At 58.5% G+C, this 13859-nt stretch overlaps 3 protein-coding genes across 9 annotated transcripts; 1 reads left to right on the top strand and 2 right to left on the bottom strand.

Moving 5' to 3' along the window:
* Positions 1–1292: 1292 nt before the first annotated feature.
* On the bottom strand, positions 1293–3335 carry HSD17B8 (hydroxysteroid 17-beta dehydrogenase 8). The gene is made up of 9 exons (XM_040982931.1): positions 3277–3335; positions 2905–3122; positions 2700–2816; positions 2520–2612; positions 2345–2430; positions 2151–2235; positions 1931–1973; positions 1669–1743; positions 1293–1481 (listed from the first exon to the last, which is right to left on the bottom strand). The coding sequence occupies exons 1-9, from the start codon at positions 3320–3322 to the stop codon at positions 1465–1467; spliced, it is 780 nt and encodes a 259-aa protein (XP_040838865.1). The 5' UTR covers positions 3323–3335; the 3' UTR covers positions 1293–1464.
* A 183-nt stretch (positions 3336–3518) lies between these two features.
* Positions 3519–7406, bottom strand: SLC39A7 (solute carrier family 39 member 7). Of its 5 annotated transcripts, none has more exons than XM_040983169.1 (8): positions 6743–7405; positions 6453–6649; positions 6185–6353; positions 5975–6034; positions 5672–5836; positions 5419–5559; positions 5084–5280; positions 3519–4381 (listed from the first exon to the last, which is right to left on the bottom strand). In XM_040983169.1, exons 1-8 carry the CDS (start codon positions 6981–6983, stop codon positions 4109–4111), a joined length of 1443 nt encoding a protein of 480 aa, XP_040839103.1. In that variant the 5' UTR covers positions 6984–7405; the 3' UTR covers positions 3519–4108. The 5 variants fall into 5 exon arrangements, with proteins under 5 accessions (XP_040839103.1, XP_040839102.1, XP_040839104.1 ...); XM_040983168.1 differs by having other exon boundaries at positions 6453–6769; positions 6836–7405; XM_040983170.1 differs by having other exon boundaries at positions 6453–6742; positions 6842–7405.
* A 159-nt stretch (positions 7407–7565) lies between these two features.
* RXRB (retinoid X receptor beta) lies at positions 7566–13105 on the top strand. Of its 3 annotated transcripts, none has more exons than XM_040983164.1 (10): positions 7566–7981; positions 8520–8767; positions 9165–9321; positions 9657–9836; positions 10899–11071; positions 11439–11568; positions 11755–11887; positions 12006–12097; positions 12416–12521; positions 12621–13105. In XM_040983164.1, exons 1-10 carry the CDS (start codon positions 7747–7749, stop codon positions 12766–12768), a joined length of 1602 nt encoding a protein of 533 aa, XP_040839098.1. In that variant the 5' UTR covers positions 7566–7746; the 3' UTR covers positions 12769–13105. The 3 variants fall into 3 exon arrangements, with proteins under 3 accessions (XP_040839098.1, XP_040839097.1, XP_040839099.1); XM_040983163.1 differs by having other exon boundaries at positions 11994–12097; XM_040983165.1 differs by having other exon boundaries at positions 7652–7981; positions 11830–11887.
* The last annotated feature ends 754 nt before the right edge of the window (positions 13106–13859 follow it).

Raw genomic sequence — 13859 nt, 5'->3', positions numbered from 1 at the left:
CCAGACACGCGCGCAACTTCTTCGTAACCCCCTAGCCCGGGGTCCCCGGGGGTGGGTAGGAGGCTGCAAGCAGCCCCTCGGCCGCTGTGGCCCAGGGTGGTGGACGCGGATTCTGTAGGTCCTGAGGCGCTTCGGACCCTCCTCTGGCCACCCTGGGGGTTCTCTCCCCGCTCGAGGTCTAGGGGCAACGGCTCGGGACGTCCAGACGCAACTCTCGGCCGCAGCCAGAGACTCGAGAATTGCGTTTGGACAATCAAGAGCCGGGGCCCGCGGCGAGGGAGGGCGCGCCCGGGAGGGACGGGGGCGCGGAGTTAGGGGATGGAGACACCACGCGGAAGCAGGGACGCCCGAGCAAGATGGGGCCCCCGATGGGGAGGGAGAGTGCGCACGGGGCGGGGGCACGAGGGCGTTCTGTCTGGAGTGGAGAGTGGGCCAGGGGCTCCTCAAAGGTTCTAGTCAGGGGAGGGGTCGAAGAGGAAGGGGAAGAGCCGTTCCGTGGGAGGGCAGAGTAGTAAGAGGGAGATAGGAAAGCTACCCAGAGGCCAAGCCGGGCGTCCTAACCCTGCCAGGCCTGAGCTGCGGCTCGCGGCCTGAGGCTGCAGTTACCCGAGGATGGGTGGCCTGTCTCCAGGACCAGGCAGCCGTGGGTCCCTTTACCCTCCCCACCCTCCCCCAGTTCCCCCTACTTCCCTGTCCTCTCCTTCAGTCCGTGGCCAGTCCTTATGTGGGCGCCGGAGTGGATCAGCGCAGACCCCCTCCCCTTCCTCCTCCTCTTCCCAGCACCCTCCCTTCTGCTTTCCTCCAGCCCCTTTCATCGTCTGGTCCATTCCCCTAATCCTGGTCCCCTCCCCTAATCTCCCCCATCCGACCCCAGGCCGGCTGCAGCTATTGTAAGGTGGAGAGAAAGGGGAGGGGGGCCCTCAGAGAAAGGAGCTGGGTGGGGGGAGGGCCACCTGTTCCAAGACCCTCTCCCACAGCCAAACTGGACATTAGGATGGAACCAGGAGCAAATCACCCTTGGTGAACTGTAGGGACCTGGGGATGGGGGGGGGGGCAGGCCTGATGCTGCAGATCCAGGGTGGAAGGGGGTGGGGTGGAGACCCCTCCCTCCAAAAGACTCAGAGTGTCACGCAGACACAGTGACACACACTCTTTCCTCTCGCACCCGGCGGCGGGGGTTGCCCTGGGAGACCAGGCAGTGAAAGGGAACAATCCTTGGGGAAAGGGAAAGAGGGGGAGGTGGGGAAGGGTCTGAGGGCTTGGACACAAGACGAAACCGGAGGTGGCAGGGAAGAGGATTTGGAATTTATTAGGGTCACAAGCACCCCTGCCTCCCATATTCAGCATTCCTGAGCCAGACACCACCACCCCTTTTGTAGCCTGGGAACTTAGCGTCCTCATCGGCAGGAGGCCGGCCACAGCAATGGGGGTGCGTGCAGGGTCCTGGGTCCTCCCTCGAGGCAGCTACATGAAAAGACCTCCTGGGAGGGGCAGGAACATTTGGACAGATGCATGAGTACAGAGACAAATGGGCGGGGGACTGCCCACTTCTGTCCCTGGCCTCAGGAGCCCCCGCCCTTCCCACAGGGTGGCTCCCCACGCCCCTCACTTGGGATGGGATCTGGCTCCATTTCTTGGCCCTCTCCCTCCCCCACACTGGCCCCATACCAGTGACTTCCAACGAGGCCCCTGTGATGTAGCCACTTTCTTCGGAGGCCAAGAATGCGACCACGTCTGCCACATCTATGGGAACAGTGCGGAGAGCGCAGAATCCTACTCACTCCCCTCTGTGCAAATGAGCCATCACCTCCACAAAATAGACCCCTCCTGCTAAACATCAACCACCAAAGCTGGTGGGACTCTCAACAATACCCTAGCACTTGGGGTTTCCCCAAGCCCCTCCCGGCCAACATACACATTCAGTGCTCACCCTCAGGCTTCCCCATGTATCCCATCGGAATCATTCCGGTCACCTGCAGGGAAATGCTCAGGTGGGGCAAAGTGTCTTTTATGGACATGTCTGCATTTTTCTCTCTTGTTTGTTCCCTCGTATGTTGAGGGTCCCTGTTTGCCAGGCACTGGGTGCCGCATTCTCTGTGTGATGCCCAGAGCCTCTGGATGCTTCTGCCCTCTAACCCACTGCCTCCTACCTTGTCTATCACTTTCTGTGGCATTTTTTGTGTCATGGGTGTCGTAATGAACCCTGGGAGGACGGAGTTACAGCGGATCCCGTGTCTGTAGGAGGCAGAGTGGTGCTTTAACTCTGAGGAGGCCAGCAGACTGGCCCCTTCTCCAGGCTCAGACCTCAGCAAACGCCCCGGGGGCCCCCAGGAGTCCCACCAACCTTCCCAGCTCTTTGGCTACAGTCTGGGTCAGCCCAATCACTCCCGCCTTGGATGCGGCGTAGTTTGTCTGCCCCAGGTTCCCCACCTGCAAGTAAATCAGAGACGTGGGCTGTGGCAGGAGTCCCAGAGAGGGGCTCTTCTGGATGGCTGACTTGATTCCCCACCCAACCTGACCTTTCCTACGATGCTACTGACATTGATGATGGAGCCTGGACGACCGCTGGCCACCAGGGCTTGGGCTGCAACCTGAGTGACCAGGAAGACACCCTGGCAAGAGAGGATAACAGGGCAGAGCAGTCAGCTGAGGCGGCAGCCCTCCTTAGATTCCCATCCCACTAGAGCCAGAATCGCAACCTTGAGGTTGATCTCTAGGACTTTGTCCCAGTCCTTCTCAGAGAGGTGGAGCAGAAACTCGTCCCTGGTAATGCCTGCACAGGACACCACGACAGATGGAGGGCGAGAAAAGCAGGCCTATGGGAGAGAGAGGTCATACACCCGCGGCTGGGCGCCGTGCAGATACTGGGGGAGCTTCCTCGGGGAGAGGCTGCCCAGCATTCACCTGCACTTGCGCCAGCAGGTGCCTGACAGCCCTGGACTCTGACACGTCCGTCTCGAAGACCGCATGTTTCCCGCCGGGCGCCCCCGCCTCGCTCTTCGGGCCGTCCAGCAGCCGCACCGTCTCCTGTGCTGCTGCCCCGTTCAAATCGCAGGCGACCACAGTGGCCCCCTCTTGGGCCAGGCGCACACAGACCGCTCGGCCGATGCCGCTACCTGCACCTGAAGTGGGGGTAGACCATGTGGGGGAGGGGCAAGGGTCAGAGGGCGCAGTCAGTGAATACTGGACTAGGGACCGTAGTCGCAGGGGCTTCCGGTGCATCCTGATGTTACACTGACACCCCAACCCCCCCGGGGAGAACATGCCCTCCTCAACCTGTGACCAGGGCCAGCGCGGAGCGGAGCCGGAGCGCAGACGCCATGGCGGGCGGCGAGAGGGCGGACCCGAGCACGGAGCCAATCAGAGCACAGGGAGGGCGTGGCTAGGGCAAAGCGGGGCTAACCCAGGCCCCGCCCCGCCTAAGCCATCTGTGGGGCCAGACATCAAGGTTTGGGACTTGGGCAGACTAGGGGCCTTGCTGCCCGCCTCTCCCCAAAAAGACAAAGAATGCACGTGAAGCGGAATATCCAAAGACTTTATTTCTGGTCACCACCCCCATCCCCTCAATTCAAACACAGTGATACAAAATGAATAGAAACAAACCAACAAAATATCAGGCAGGCAATCAGATTACCAACTAACCCTCCCTCCCTTTTACCCAGTCACTCCCAAATCGGAACATGATTGATGTTCATCTCTGCTCTCCTCCTCCTCCTCTTCCCTCCGTCTAGGATTTTGGTCTTGCCTTGAAAACTCCAGCAGCCGGTGGGGGAGGGAAATGGGCTCCGGATAAACCCTATGTGGGACAGCTTGGTCCTCTTAAGTATAAGGGAGTAGGGGACACAACCATGGGCTACACCACTTCCTTCCAGCCTTTTTTGTAGCTCCTTTTAGTTCTCCACTCCAAAAATACGGTCAGGCAGTGCCAGCCCCACATAATGGTCCCTTTAGCCACTTGTTCTGACTGCTGCAGTCCCCCAAACAGAATTTAAAGGTCCAAATGCAAAGTTCTCATTCTCTGAGGCTGCAATGCTTTCCTCTGGCAGGTGTCCCAGGCCAAACCACTAGTCTCTGAGCCCTAGCCTGGAGGCAGCTCACTGCGCTTTTCTCACTCAAGGTGGGCAATCAACACCATCATGGCCACGCCACCCAGCAACCCCAGCACCTCCAGAAGCGACTGAAGTGGTGATGCCTCCCGCAACAGCTCTGGCAACACGGACACTGTTGCCACATAGATAAAACCACCTGCGGTGAACGGCAGAATCCAGCCAGGGCCTGTACCACTTGTGCCATCACTGCCCACTGTCCCTCCTTCAGTTAGAAGGGCACAGGCTGTGCCTGCCAGTGCTCCTACTGCTGTCAGTAGTTGTAGACGCATCGCCTGGTGGGCAGAAAAGAGGGAGAAGCACTTAGCAACAGCTAACGATGGTAAGAAGTTCAGATGTGGCCAATGAGGTACAGGTGTGTAGGTGAGTGCCTTTAGAAACTAAGTCAGGGCCTGATGCGGTAGCCTAATGGCTAAGGTCCTCACCTTGCACGCACTGGGATCCCATAGGGGTGTTAGCTCTAATCTCAGTGGCCCCCATTTCCCATCCAGCTCCCTGCTTGTGTCCTGGGAAAGCAGTTGAGGACGGCTCAAAGCCTTGCAACCCTGCACCCACGTCATGGGAGACCCGGAGGAGGCTCCTGGCTCCTGACTGGCTCAGCTCTGGCTGCTGCGGCCACCTGGGGAGTCAATTATCAAATGGAAGATCTTCTTGTCTCTCCTCTCTGTATATCTGCCTTTCCAAAATAAATAAATAAAAACTAAGTCAAAAGGGGTATATGTTAAAGTCAAGGGGTATGTGTCAAACCTGATCCAGGAGGAATGGGTGTGTACATGTGAGATGTGTGTATGTAAGGTCCCCGAAAATCACCCATCAGTTCAACAAATACTGAGACTTAGGATAAAGAAAACAGAACTTTTCTCCCCTTGTAAGTAGAGGAGTCATTGACAGTACAGATGGCACTGTGTGAGACTTTGGATTGAGTGAGTAGTGGCACAGGATTTAAGATGCTCATCTTTGAGGATGTCCACACCAACCTGTTTTTTGCTGCAGCCAGACTGGACCAGGATGGCAAAATCCCCGACCTCATGGGGCACTTCATGGAGCAAGACGGTCATCGTGGTCAGAATGCCCAAGCCCTGGCCCCCTCGGAAGGAGGCACCAATGGCCAGGCCATCCGTAAAGTTGTGTGCCAAGTCAGCAGCCAGATTCAAGTACCCAGACACGCGCAGATCTTGTGCAGGAGAGGAAGACAAAATGACCAGAAGCTTTCGTCAATCCCAGCCCCATGGTGCTCCTCTGCCATCCCTAAAAGGGCCTCACAGAGAGCCCCTTATCCAGGCTGGTCCCCAAGCCCAAACTCGAGCCCTACCTGAGCCCGTTTTTTCCTCTTCAGGGTGCTGCGCTCTCACAGCCCCGTCTTTGGGCCCGGTGCTTCCTCCCTTCCTCTTCCGCAGCCCCCCGGCTTCCTTTTCCTCTTCCTCTGAGCTCTGCTTCTCCTTTGGAGGAGCCTCTGAGGGTAGAAGGAGTCAGTCAGGGCCAGGAACACAGGTCTGCCATGTCCTCCCACCCACCAGCCAAAAGATGAGAGGACTGGGAGGCAGGGAAGGTGCTCCTGGGCTTACCCTGTCTCCCGTGTCCGTGGCTTCCATGGGTGTGACCATGAGCATGTCCGTGCCCATGACTGTGTCCATGGCCGCCTTTCACATGCCTTACAAACTTCTCCACCACGAGGAAGGCGACAATTCCGCTGAGAACCCACAGTCCCACAGACAGAATGGGGCCTTGGCCTGGGGATGGGAGCAGCGTAACACTCAGGAAGAAGCAGACTCTAGATGCAGCTGCACTATATGAGGTGCAAACAGGGAGAGACAGACCTTCCCACCCTCAGCACTCCAACCCCCCTGTTCCTTCTGCCTCTTCCTCACCACTGTGTGAGTGTCCATGTCCGTGTCTGGGCTGCTCCACAGTGTGGTGAGAGTGAGGTTCTGGAGGAAGAGAAAAAACACACATACACAGTTGAGGGGGTACCTGGCCCCAAGGGGGAACACTTGAAAATCACGAATCACAAAGGAGAAAGAAGTCTTCCCCCAAAGAAGAGAGGCTGCTACTTGAGGGGAAAGTCAGAGCTAACTTACCCAAGGCATGTGGGATGAGGTGCAGGAAGGCATCTCCCAGGAGTCCACCAGAAGCAAAACTTAACAAGATCTGGAGCAGAGAGCTGTGCCGGGGGGAGTTGGACTCCACAGGGATAAGGAAGAGGAAGAAAAATGGAGCTGCGGATATTAGCACTGTGGCCCCCAGTGCCTGGCGAGGAAGAATCAGGTAATCAGGTGGTCAGGTGGTGTGGGATTTCCCAACAAACAAGCACCAACCCTTCTCTTCCCCATCCCCTAGAGGACTCACATAAGCCCAGAGGGTGACAGTGTCCAGGTCCTGCTTGATGACTGGAGTCCCAGATGCCCCATAGCCTCCGTGGCTATGCTCATTGTCATGCCCATGGCCATGGTGCAAATCCTCATGGGAATGCCCATGGTCGTGGGTGTGCCCATGCCAGATGCTTTCGTGGGTGTGGCCATGGCCGTGGCCATGGGCATGGCTGTGTCCATGGTGGAAATCCTCATGGGAATGCCCATGGTCGTGGTCACCGTGGGTGTGCCCATGCCAGATGCTTTCGTGGCTGTGGCCGTGGCCATGTCCATGGTGGAAATCCTCATGGGAATGTCCATGGTCGTGGTCACCGTGGGTGTGCCCATGCCAGATGCTTTCATGCGTGTGGCCGTGGCCATGGGCATGGCTGTGTCCATGGAAGCTCTCTTGCAGGTCCTCGTGCTGGTCACCATGGTCCCCGTGTGCAGCCACCAGCAGCCCCAAGGCCGCGCAGGTCAGCAGTCGCATAGCCAACCCGTGGGGGACGTCCAGGCCTCTGGCCATCATGCTGACCAGAGGGACAGACAGCGACTTCAGTCAACTGGGATCCGTCTTATTCTGCTCACGCCCTCCGTCCACCACTATGGGCTGCTCCTCGATTCCATGCTGCCCCAGCCCACACACTCACAATGTTCCCCAAGACTCGTCCTCTTTATTTCAAAACCACTCCCGGAGGTGCGACCCCCGGAACACCGTTCTAGGCCTTGATCGGTCACGTTACGGTCTTGGGGGGCCCTCGTCTCGGACTCACTAGAGGGGGGACAAGCCTGAAAAAGGACGAGAGAGAAAGGCAGCGGTTCTCACCGGCTCCGGAGTCCTTTCCCGGCTTGGTCGGACGTGGCAGTCACGCCGCCAGCTCCCGCGAGAAGAGCAACTTCCCGCTCTCCCTCCCCCCGCCGCCGTCGACACCTGTGTTAATATGGCGGCCGCCAGGCCCGCGGAGCCGCCTCGCCCGGACGCGCACGCGCAGCAGCCGCGGGTCGGCGGCGGAGAGGCCCGGCGGGCGACGTCCTCGGCCCGAGGAGCCCGCCTCCTCCGCTTCCAGCTGGGCGAGGGGGCGGGCGCTAGCGACGAGACTTCCCGTTTGTGCAAAGATGGCTGCCACAGCGGTGCTGTCATTTTGGTACCGAGGAGAGGGAAGTGCCTAACTCCGACCCCAGTTCAGGCCCCAGTCTTTTCTCCTCGGGGATTTCCTGTGCTCAGTTAGTCCCTCGACCAAACCTTTGGGAGTCCCTGGCACATTCTTCAACCCTACACTTAACCAGGGAGCATGTCTTGGGCTGCTCGCCCGCCCTTCCTCCCCGAGCGGCATGCCGCGGGGCAGTGTGGGCCGGTGGGGGTGCGAAAAGAAATGCATTGTGGGGTCGCGTCCCGGTGGCGGCGGCGACGGCCCTGGCTGGACCCGGCGGCGGCGGCGGCAGCGGCGGCGGCGGCCGGAGAGCAACAAAGCCCGGAGCCGGAGCCGGGGGAGGCTGGACGGGACGGGATGGGCGACAGCGGGCGGGGTGAGTGTCCTGGCGGACGGGCCGGCCATCCGGGGCCCGCGCTCGCGGCGACGCACCCCCACCCGCTCCCCGGCGCTCCGGCCCGGCGCTCCCGCCCCCTTGTTTGTAAACACGCGTCTGCTCGCTCCCGAGGGCCCGAGCGCCCTCCCCCCGGGGCGGGGCGGGACGGGGCCGCTGGAGGGCCCCGGGCGCTGGGAGGACACCATTCCCCTGCAGCTGGAGCACCCCGGGCGCGCCTGGGTCCGCGCTGCCCGTGCTGGGGCCACCCACGTGCCGCCTCAGCCACCAGACAGGGCCGGCTTGGGGGAGCTGGCGTTTCTGCTCACCACAGCTGCACGGCTGTTTGCCACCAGGGTATTTCTGGGGTGTGTGTGTATGTGTGTGTGTGTGTGTGTGTGTGTAGCAGGACCAGGTGGGGCTGGTGCGACGATGTGGGGTTAAGAACATGAAAACGTCTTCACCCAGATGATGGAACACTCATTTTCTCTTTTTGTCTCTCCTGTCTCTGTGTGTGTCTCTGTGTGTACCCCTCCCTCAGACTCCCGAAGCCCAGACAGTTCCTCCCCAAATCCCCTGACACAGGGGATCCCTCCCCCTTCTCCTCCTGGGCCACCCCTGCCCGCTTCAGCAGCCCCATCCCTTGGGGGCTCTGGGGCGCCACCCCCACCTCCAATGCCACCCCCTCCGCTGGGCTCTCCCTTCCCGGTCATCAGTTCTTCCATGGGGTCCCCTGGCCTGCCCCCTCCAGCTCCCCCAGGATTCTCCGGGCCTGTCAGCAGCCCCCAGGTGAGAGGTGGTGGCTCACTTTCTGCCTCTCCACTTTATTTCCTTGTTCTGGTAACCACGGATCCTGGCGGGAACATGCCCAGGGCCCACTGACCTGCTAGCTCTCCCTTCCTTGAGACCCCTTGCCCTTGGTGAGGTGTCTGGTTACCTCGTGTTTATGCATGTTTGTCCCCCAACCCTGTGGAGGAGCCTTAGTATTCTTGAGCCCCTCTGATCCCCTGTCCCAGTGTTGTGCCCTTTTGGGGTTGTGCTCTAGAGGTGGCCCTTCCCCTAGACCGCAGGGTGACTGCTGTCTTCTGTAAGGGGCGGTGCCAGGCCCTGCTGAACCATAGGGAGTGATTTCCACCACCTTCTACCCCGGGTCTCCCTGTGACTTCCCTGTTTCCCCCTTACCCAGATTAACTCCACAGTGTCGCTCCCTGGGGGTGGGGCTGGCCCCCCTGAAGATGTGAAGCCACCTGTCTTAGGGGTCCGGGGCCTGCACTGTCCACCCCCTCCAGGTGGCCCTGGAGCTGGCAAACGGCTTTGTGCAATCTGTGGGGACAGAAGTTCAGGTATGTCCCCAGGCGAGCCGTCGAGGAAGAAGGGGGAGCATCTGGACCAGTGACCAACATCAGTCCCGGGATGCTGGGGGCTGGGGTGCAGGCCTGCTGAGAGGTGGGGAACTGAAGCTTAGATGCGGGGTGGGCAGCGGGGAAAGGGAATTACTGTGGTGTTTCTGAACAGTGAGGAGGGTGGTGCTGAGTAACCCTCAACTTCCTGGCTCCTCATCCTGTAGGAGTATTTCGCAAACATGAGCAAGAGTTCAAACTGCGTCTTTTCTGGAGGTGGGCAGGCAACTTCCGGGGAGGTCTCCATGCAGCTTTCTCCTTCTCCCTTGTCCCTGTAGGCAAACACTATGGGGTGTACAGCTGTGAGGGCTGCAAAGGCTTCTTCAAACGCACCATCCGCAAGGACCTGACCTACTCGTGTCGCGACAACAAGGACTGCACGGTGGACAAGCGCCAAAGGAACCGCTGCCAGTACTGCCGTTACCAGAAATGCCTGGCCACAGGCATGAAGAGGGAGGGTAAGGACCAGCTCTTGGCAGGCTTGGCAACCTGCAGCCCCTTCAGCCTGGGACAGGAGGGGCAAGGTCAAGGGGATACAGAGGGGTCCTCTTGGGAGGATGGACTGCTCTCACTCTCCTCCAGAGGGCGCTATCTGATTTCTCTCTCCCCTCCTCATCAGCTCTTCTCCCTGGTACCCTGCTCTGGTCTCTTGAGTTTCCTTCTTAATGGCCTCTGTGACCTGTCCCCAGTGCAGTCTGGCCCTAGGGTAGGATCACTTTTCCTTACTCGTGGGCTTCTCTGTCTCCCCCTCTCTATCCTGCGTAGCCCCTTCTTTCTTCCATCTCCTGCTCCTCTGGTCTCTGTTTTTTGTCTCTCTGGTCTTTCTTCTGGCCCCTGGGGACTCTGGCCCCTGAAGCTACAGGTTATACTGAAACCTCAGGGCTGCTGGCTCTCTTCTGGGCTTTGTCTGGTCATTTTGATGCCCAGAACTTTGAGACACTATATGGAGGGTCTTTTGGCCCAGGCTCCCGTGTTAGAGAACATGAGCCAATGACCCAGAGGCCTGGCTTCCCCACGGCTGCCTCAGCAAAGGGCAGTGGGACCAATCCAGGACCCGTGTCTCTGCACCATGCTAGGCTGCTTTGACTGCCTGGTTAGCAAGTCAGAAGAGCACAGACTCAGGCCAGGCACGGGTAGCTTCCCTGTGTGTGAGTTAAGGAAGCTGTGGAACTGTCTCTGCTCCCAAAGTCTTCATTGCTGAGAGTGCAATCAAGGACTCAGGGTTGCTCAGATAACTGAGGGAATGTTAACATAGGGCTATCGTGTTTCTTATATAGTAGTCCTGTGCTAAATACCAGCTTCCTTAATTGTGTCATCTTCTTCCTTTCTCTTTTCTCTGCCCTTTTATTTTCTCTGTCCTTTTAGGACTTCTGCTTCTAGATTATCCCCAGTCCAACAAGTCCTGTAACTATTTCCCGAGGGACATGAGACCCTGCCTAAGGCCCTAACAGTCCTTGGGGATCCCTTCATGGCTACCTGCTGACTTTGCATTTTTTCTTCCTCTCCTTGCCCCTCCACAGCGGTACAGGAGGAGCGTCAGCGGGGGAAGGACAAAGATGGGGATGGGGAGGGGGCTGGGGGAGCCCCCGAGGAGATGCCCGTGGACAGGATCCTGGAGGCAGAGCTTGCTGTGGAACAGAAGAGTGACCAGGGCGTGGAGGGCCCTGGGGGAACCGGGGGTAGCGGCAGCAGTGTGAGTGATGGGGTTGATTCACCTGCCTTCGTGGTGGGGGCTGGGGGCAGGGGGCAGGGAGTCTTGGCTTGGTCTCTTTTCCCCTCACAACCCTCCTAAGTCTGCCTGGGTCTACAAATGTTGCTACACAAGTTCTCTCAGACATCTGCAGTGGGTGTGTTAGCTTTCTCCTTCCCAACTCCCAAAACAAATCATTGGCAGAGCCACTGGCCATCGAGACCAGTGCCAGTAGGGAAGCATGGCTGGTGTAGGTGGGCTTGAAGGGAGACCGTGTGTAACGATGGGGCATCAGAGGCTCTTAGCAAGGTGGGGTTCTTAGTATGCTTCTAAACCTTCCCTGACTCTTACCCTCCCCTGTCCCTTATAGCCAAATGATCCTGTGACTAACATCTGCCAGGCGGCTGACAAGCAGCTGTTCACGCTGGTTGAGTGGGCAAAGAGGATCCCACACTTTTCCTCCTTGCCTCTGGATGACCAGGTCATATTGCTGCGGGCAGGTCAGTGACCTTGGACCCCTTTTGACCTCTTGGCATTTGACCTGCTGACCTTCAGTGACCCCAGTGGCCTTACCTCATATACTCAGGGAGCCAAGCTTCCTGACCTCCTTGCCCTTCTCCTTCTCATCTGTACCTTGAATGTCATGGCCTGACTTCTGGACCCCAACTTTTGCCACCCTCACCCAGGCTGGAATGAACTCCTCATTGCTTCTTTCTCCCACCGGTCTATCGATGTCCGAGATGGCATCCTCCTGGCCACAGGTCTTCATGTGCATCGCAACTCAGCCCATTCTGCAGGCGTGGGAGCCATCTTTGATCGGTCAGTGGCCTTCGACTGGGCTGACCTATTAAGTAGAGAGGGGGTGGGGCTATAGGCTGGTCCATGTCCAAGGCTGGCTGAGCTGTGACCTTTGAGTGACCTGCAGGTCCCTCTCCAGGGTGCTGACAGAGCTAGTGTCCAAAATGCGTGACATGAGGATGGACAAGACAGAGCTTGGCTGCCTGAGGGCAATCATTCTGTTTAATCCAGGTAAGAGGAGGAGTCACTCCGTCTCTCGAGGCTGAGGCATCCTTGGAGCCTCCTCTTCTGCGGAGACTCCTAAATTACCCAGCTACCCCCTCAGTGAGACTAGCAGCCTAGGAGCCTCCCAGCTGGCCGGGGGAAAACCCACTCACACATTTCCTTTGTGACCCCCTTAGCCCACAAGCCGAGTGCCCCTGCTCTCTGGCAAAGAGCAGGCATCTGGTAATGGGCAAGTTGGGTGCCCTTAATGAGGTACTCTCTGGCCACAGTGCCATGATTGGCTTTGTCTTTCTTCCTCTTTCTCCTCTTTCCCTGCCATGGCAGATGCCAAGGGCCTCTCCAACCCGAGCGAGGTGGAGGTCCTGCGGGAGAAGGTGTATGCGTCCCTGGAGACCTACTGCAAACAGAAGTACCCTGAGCAGCAGGGACGGTGAGATGGAGTAGCTGGGCTCAAGGCTCCTGAGTTGGGGGTGGATCCCTGGGGTGTGTCCCTCCAGCTCTCACTCCCCTCCTCTCGCCTCCACCGCAGGTTTGCCAAGCTGCTGCTACGTCTTCCTGCCCTTCGCTCCATCGGCCTTAAGTGTCTAGAACATCTGTTTTTCTTTAAGCTCATTGGTGACACCCCCATCGACACCTTCCTCATGGAGATGCTTGAAGCTCCCCACCAGCTGGCCTGAGCCCAGACTCCAGTTTGGGCCATCTCCGCCTGAGGAGGGCATCTGTAACGGAGCATCTGCGCCTGGGGCGGGACCATGTGCCACACAAGACCTGGGTGGGGCGAACCGAGACCTCCAACAGGACCCATAAACCCTGCACATGGGTTACTTGGGGTCCTATCAGAAGGGACCCCAGTTCCCCATGGGGACTGGATGCCTCCCTTCAGTGGCCTTGAGTCTCTGAAGTTGTTAGGATCTGCCATGATTTGGGGTAATTTCTCAACCCCAGTTTCCCCAGCACAAAGCACTGGCCCTGCTCCTTGGACTTTGTTTCCTGCTCGTCTTGCCTCACTTTGTTCACCATCTGAAAAGTAGGAATGAAGGATTCCTCTAGAGATGGATGTTGGGGGGCAGGCTCCCCCATAGGCTGAAGGACATGAGAGTAGGGCTCTGGCAGGCCTCTCTGGGGGCCTCTCTGGAAGACGGACATGGCCCTGTGCCTGTGCTGGTTGAGCCCCTTTTACACTTGAGCTTCTCAAGTCAGACTGAAAAATAAAAGCCCATGGTGGTGGTGGTGAGGGGTTGGTGGAGGTACAGAGACCAGTCTATTTTTAATTTCCTCTGAGGATAGAGACTTGCAGTTAGACTCAAAGAAGTACTGTACTGTTCCAGGTCGACTAAAGAATGCCAGTGGTGAAAGTGGGTGTTGGGGACTGGGAGGGCTCTGGCCTCCCAACTTCGCTGTCCCACACCTGTGGACTAGGAGGAATGGGCCTGGGCCTTTTCCCCAGCCCTGCTAGAGCTGGGCCACAAGGCCACCTTAGGCTCACATGCTCTAGGGCCCATAGTCGAGGGGAGGTGGCCAGCCTGCAGAGAGGGGGGTGCTGGGGTGCATGATCTTTTGCCCTGCATTTCGTCTCTTTGGGGTTCCTTTCCCCTCTTTCACTCACATGAAATCGCTTTCAAATTAAAAACGCTGTTTTTCTGGACTCAGCTGAGTGTATGGGGCCGCGGTGTGTCGGGGTATCCGGTTGGGAAGCTCCCTTTCCCCTGACGCCGCTGCGAGGTTCCCTGCATGCCCCAGATGCAGGAGCAGGGTGGGGGACACAAGG

This window comes from Ochotona curzoniae, unplaced genomic scaffold, assembly GCF_017591425.1.
Source record: "Ochotona curzoniae isolate NIBS_2020 unplaced genomic scaffold, NIBS_Ocur_1.0 contig_3819, whole genome shotgun sequence".
NCBI lineage: Eukaryota > Metazoa > Chordata > Mammalia > Lagomorpha > Ochotonidae > Ochotona > Ochotona curzoniae.
The sequence above is the reverse complement of the archived record's forward strand: the minus strand, read 5'-3'. Positions and strand labels throughout refer to the sequence as shown.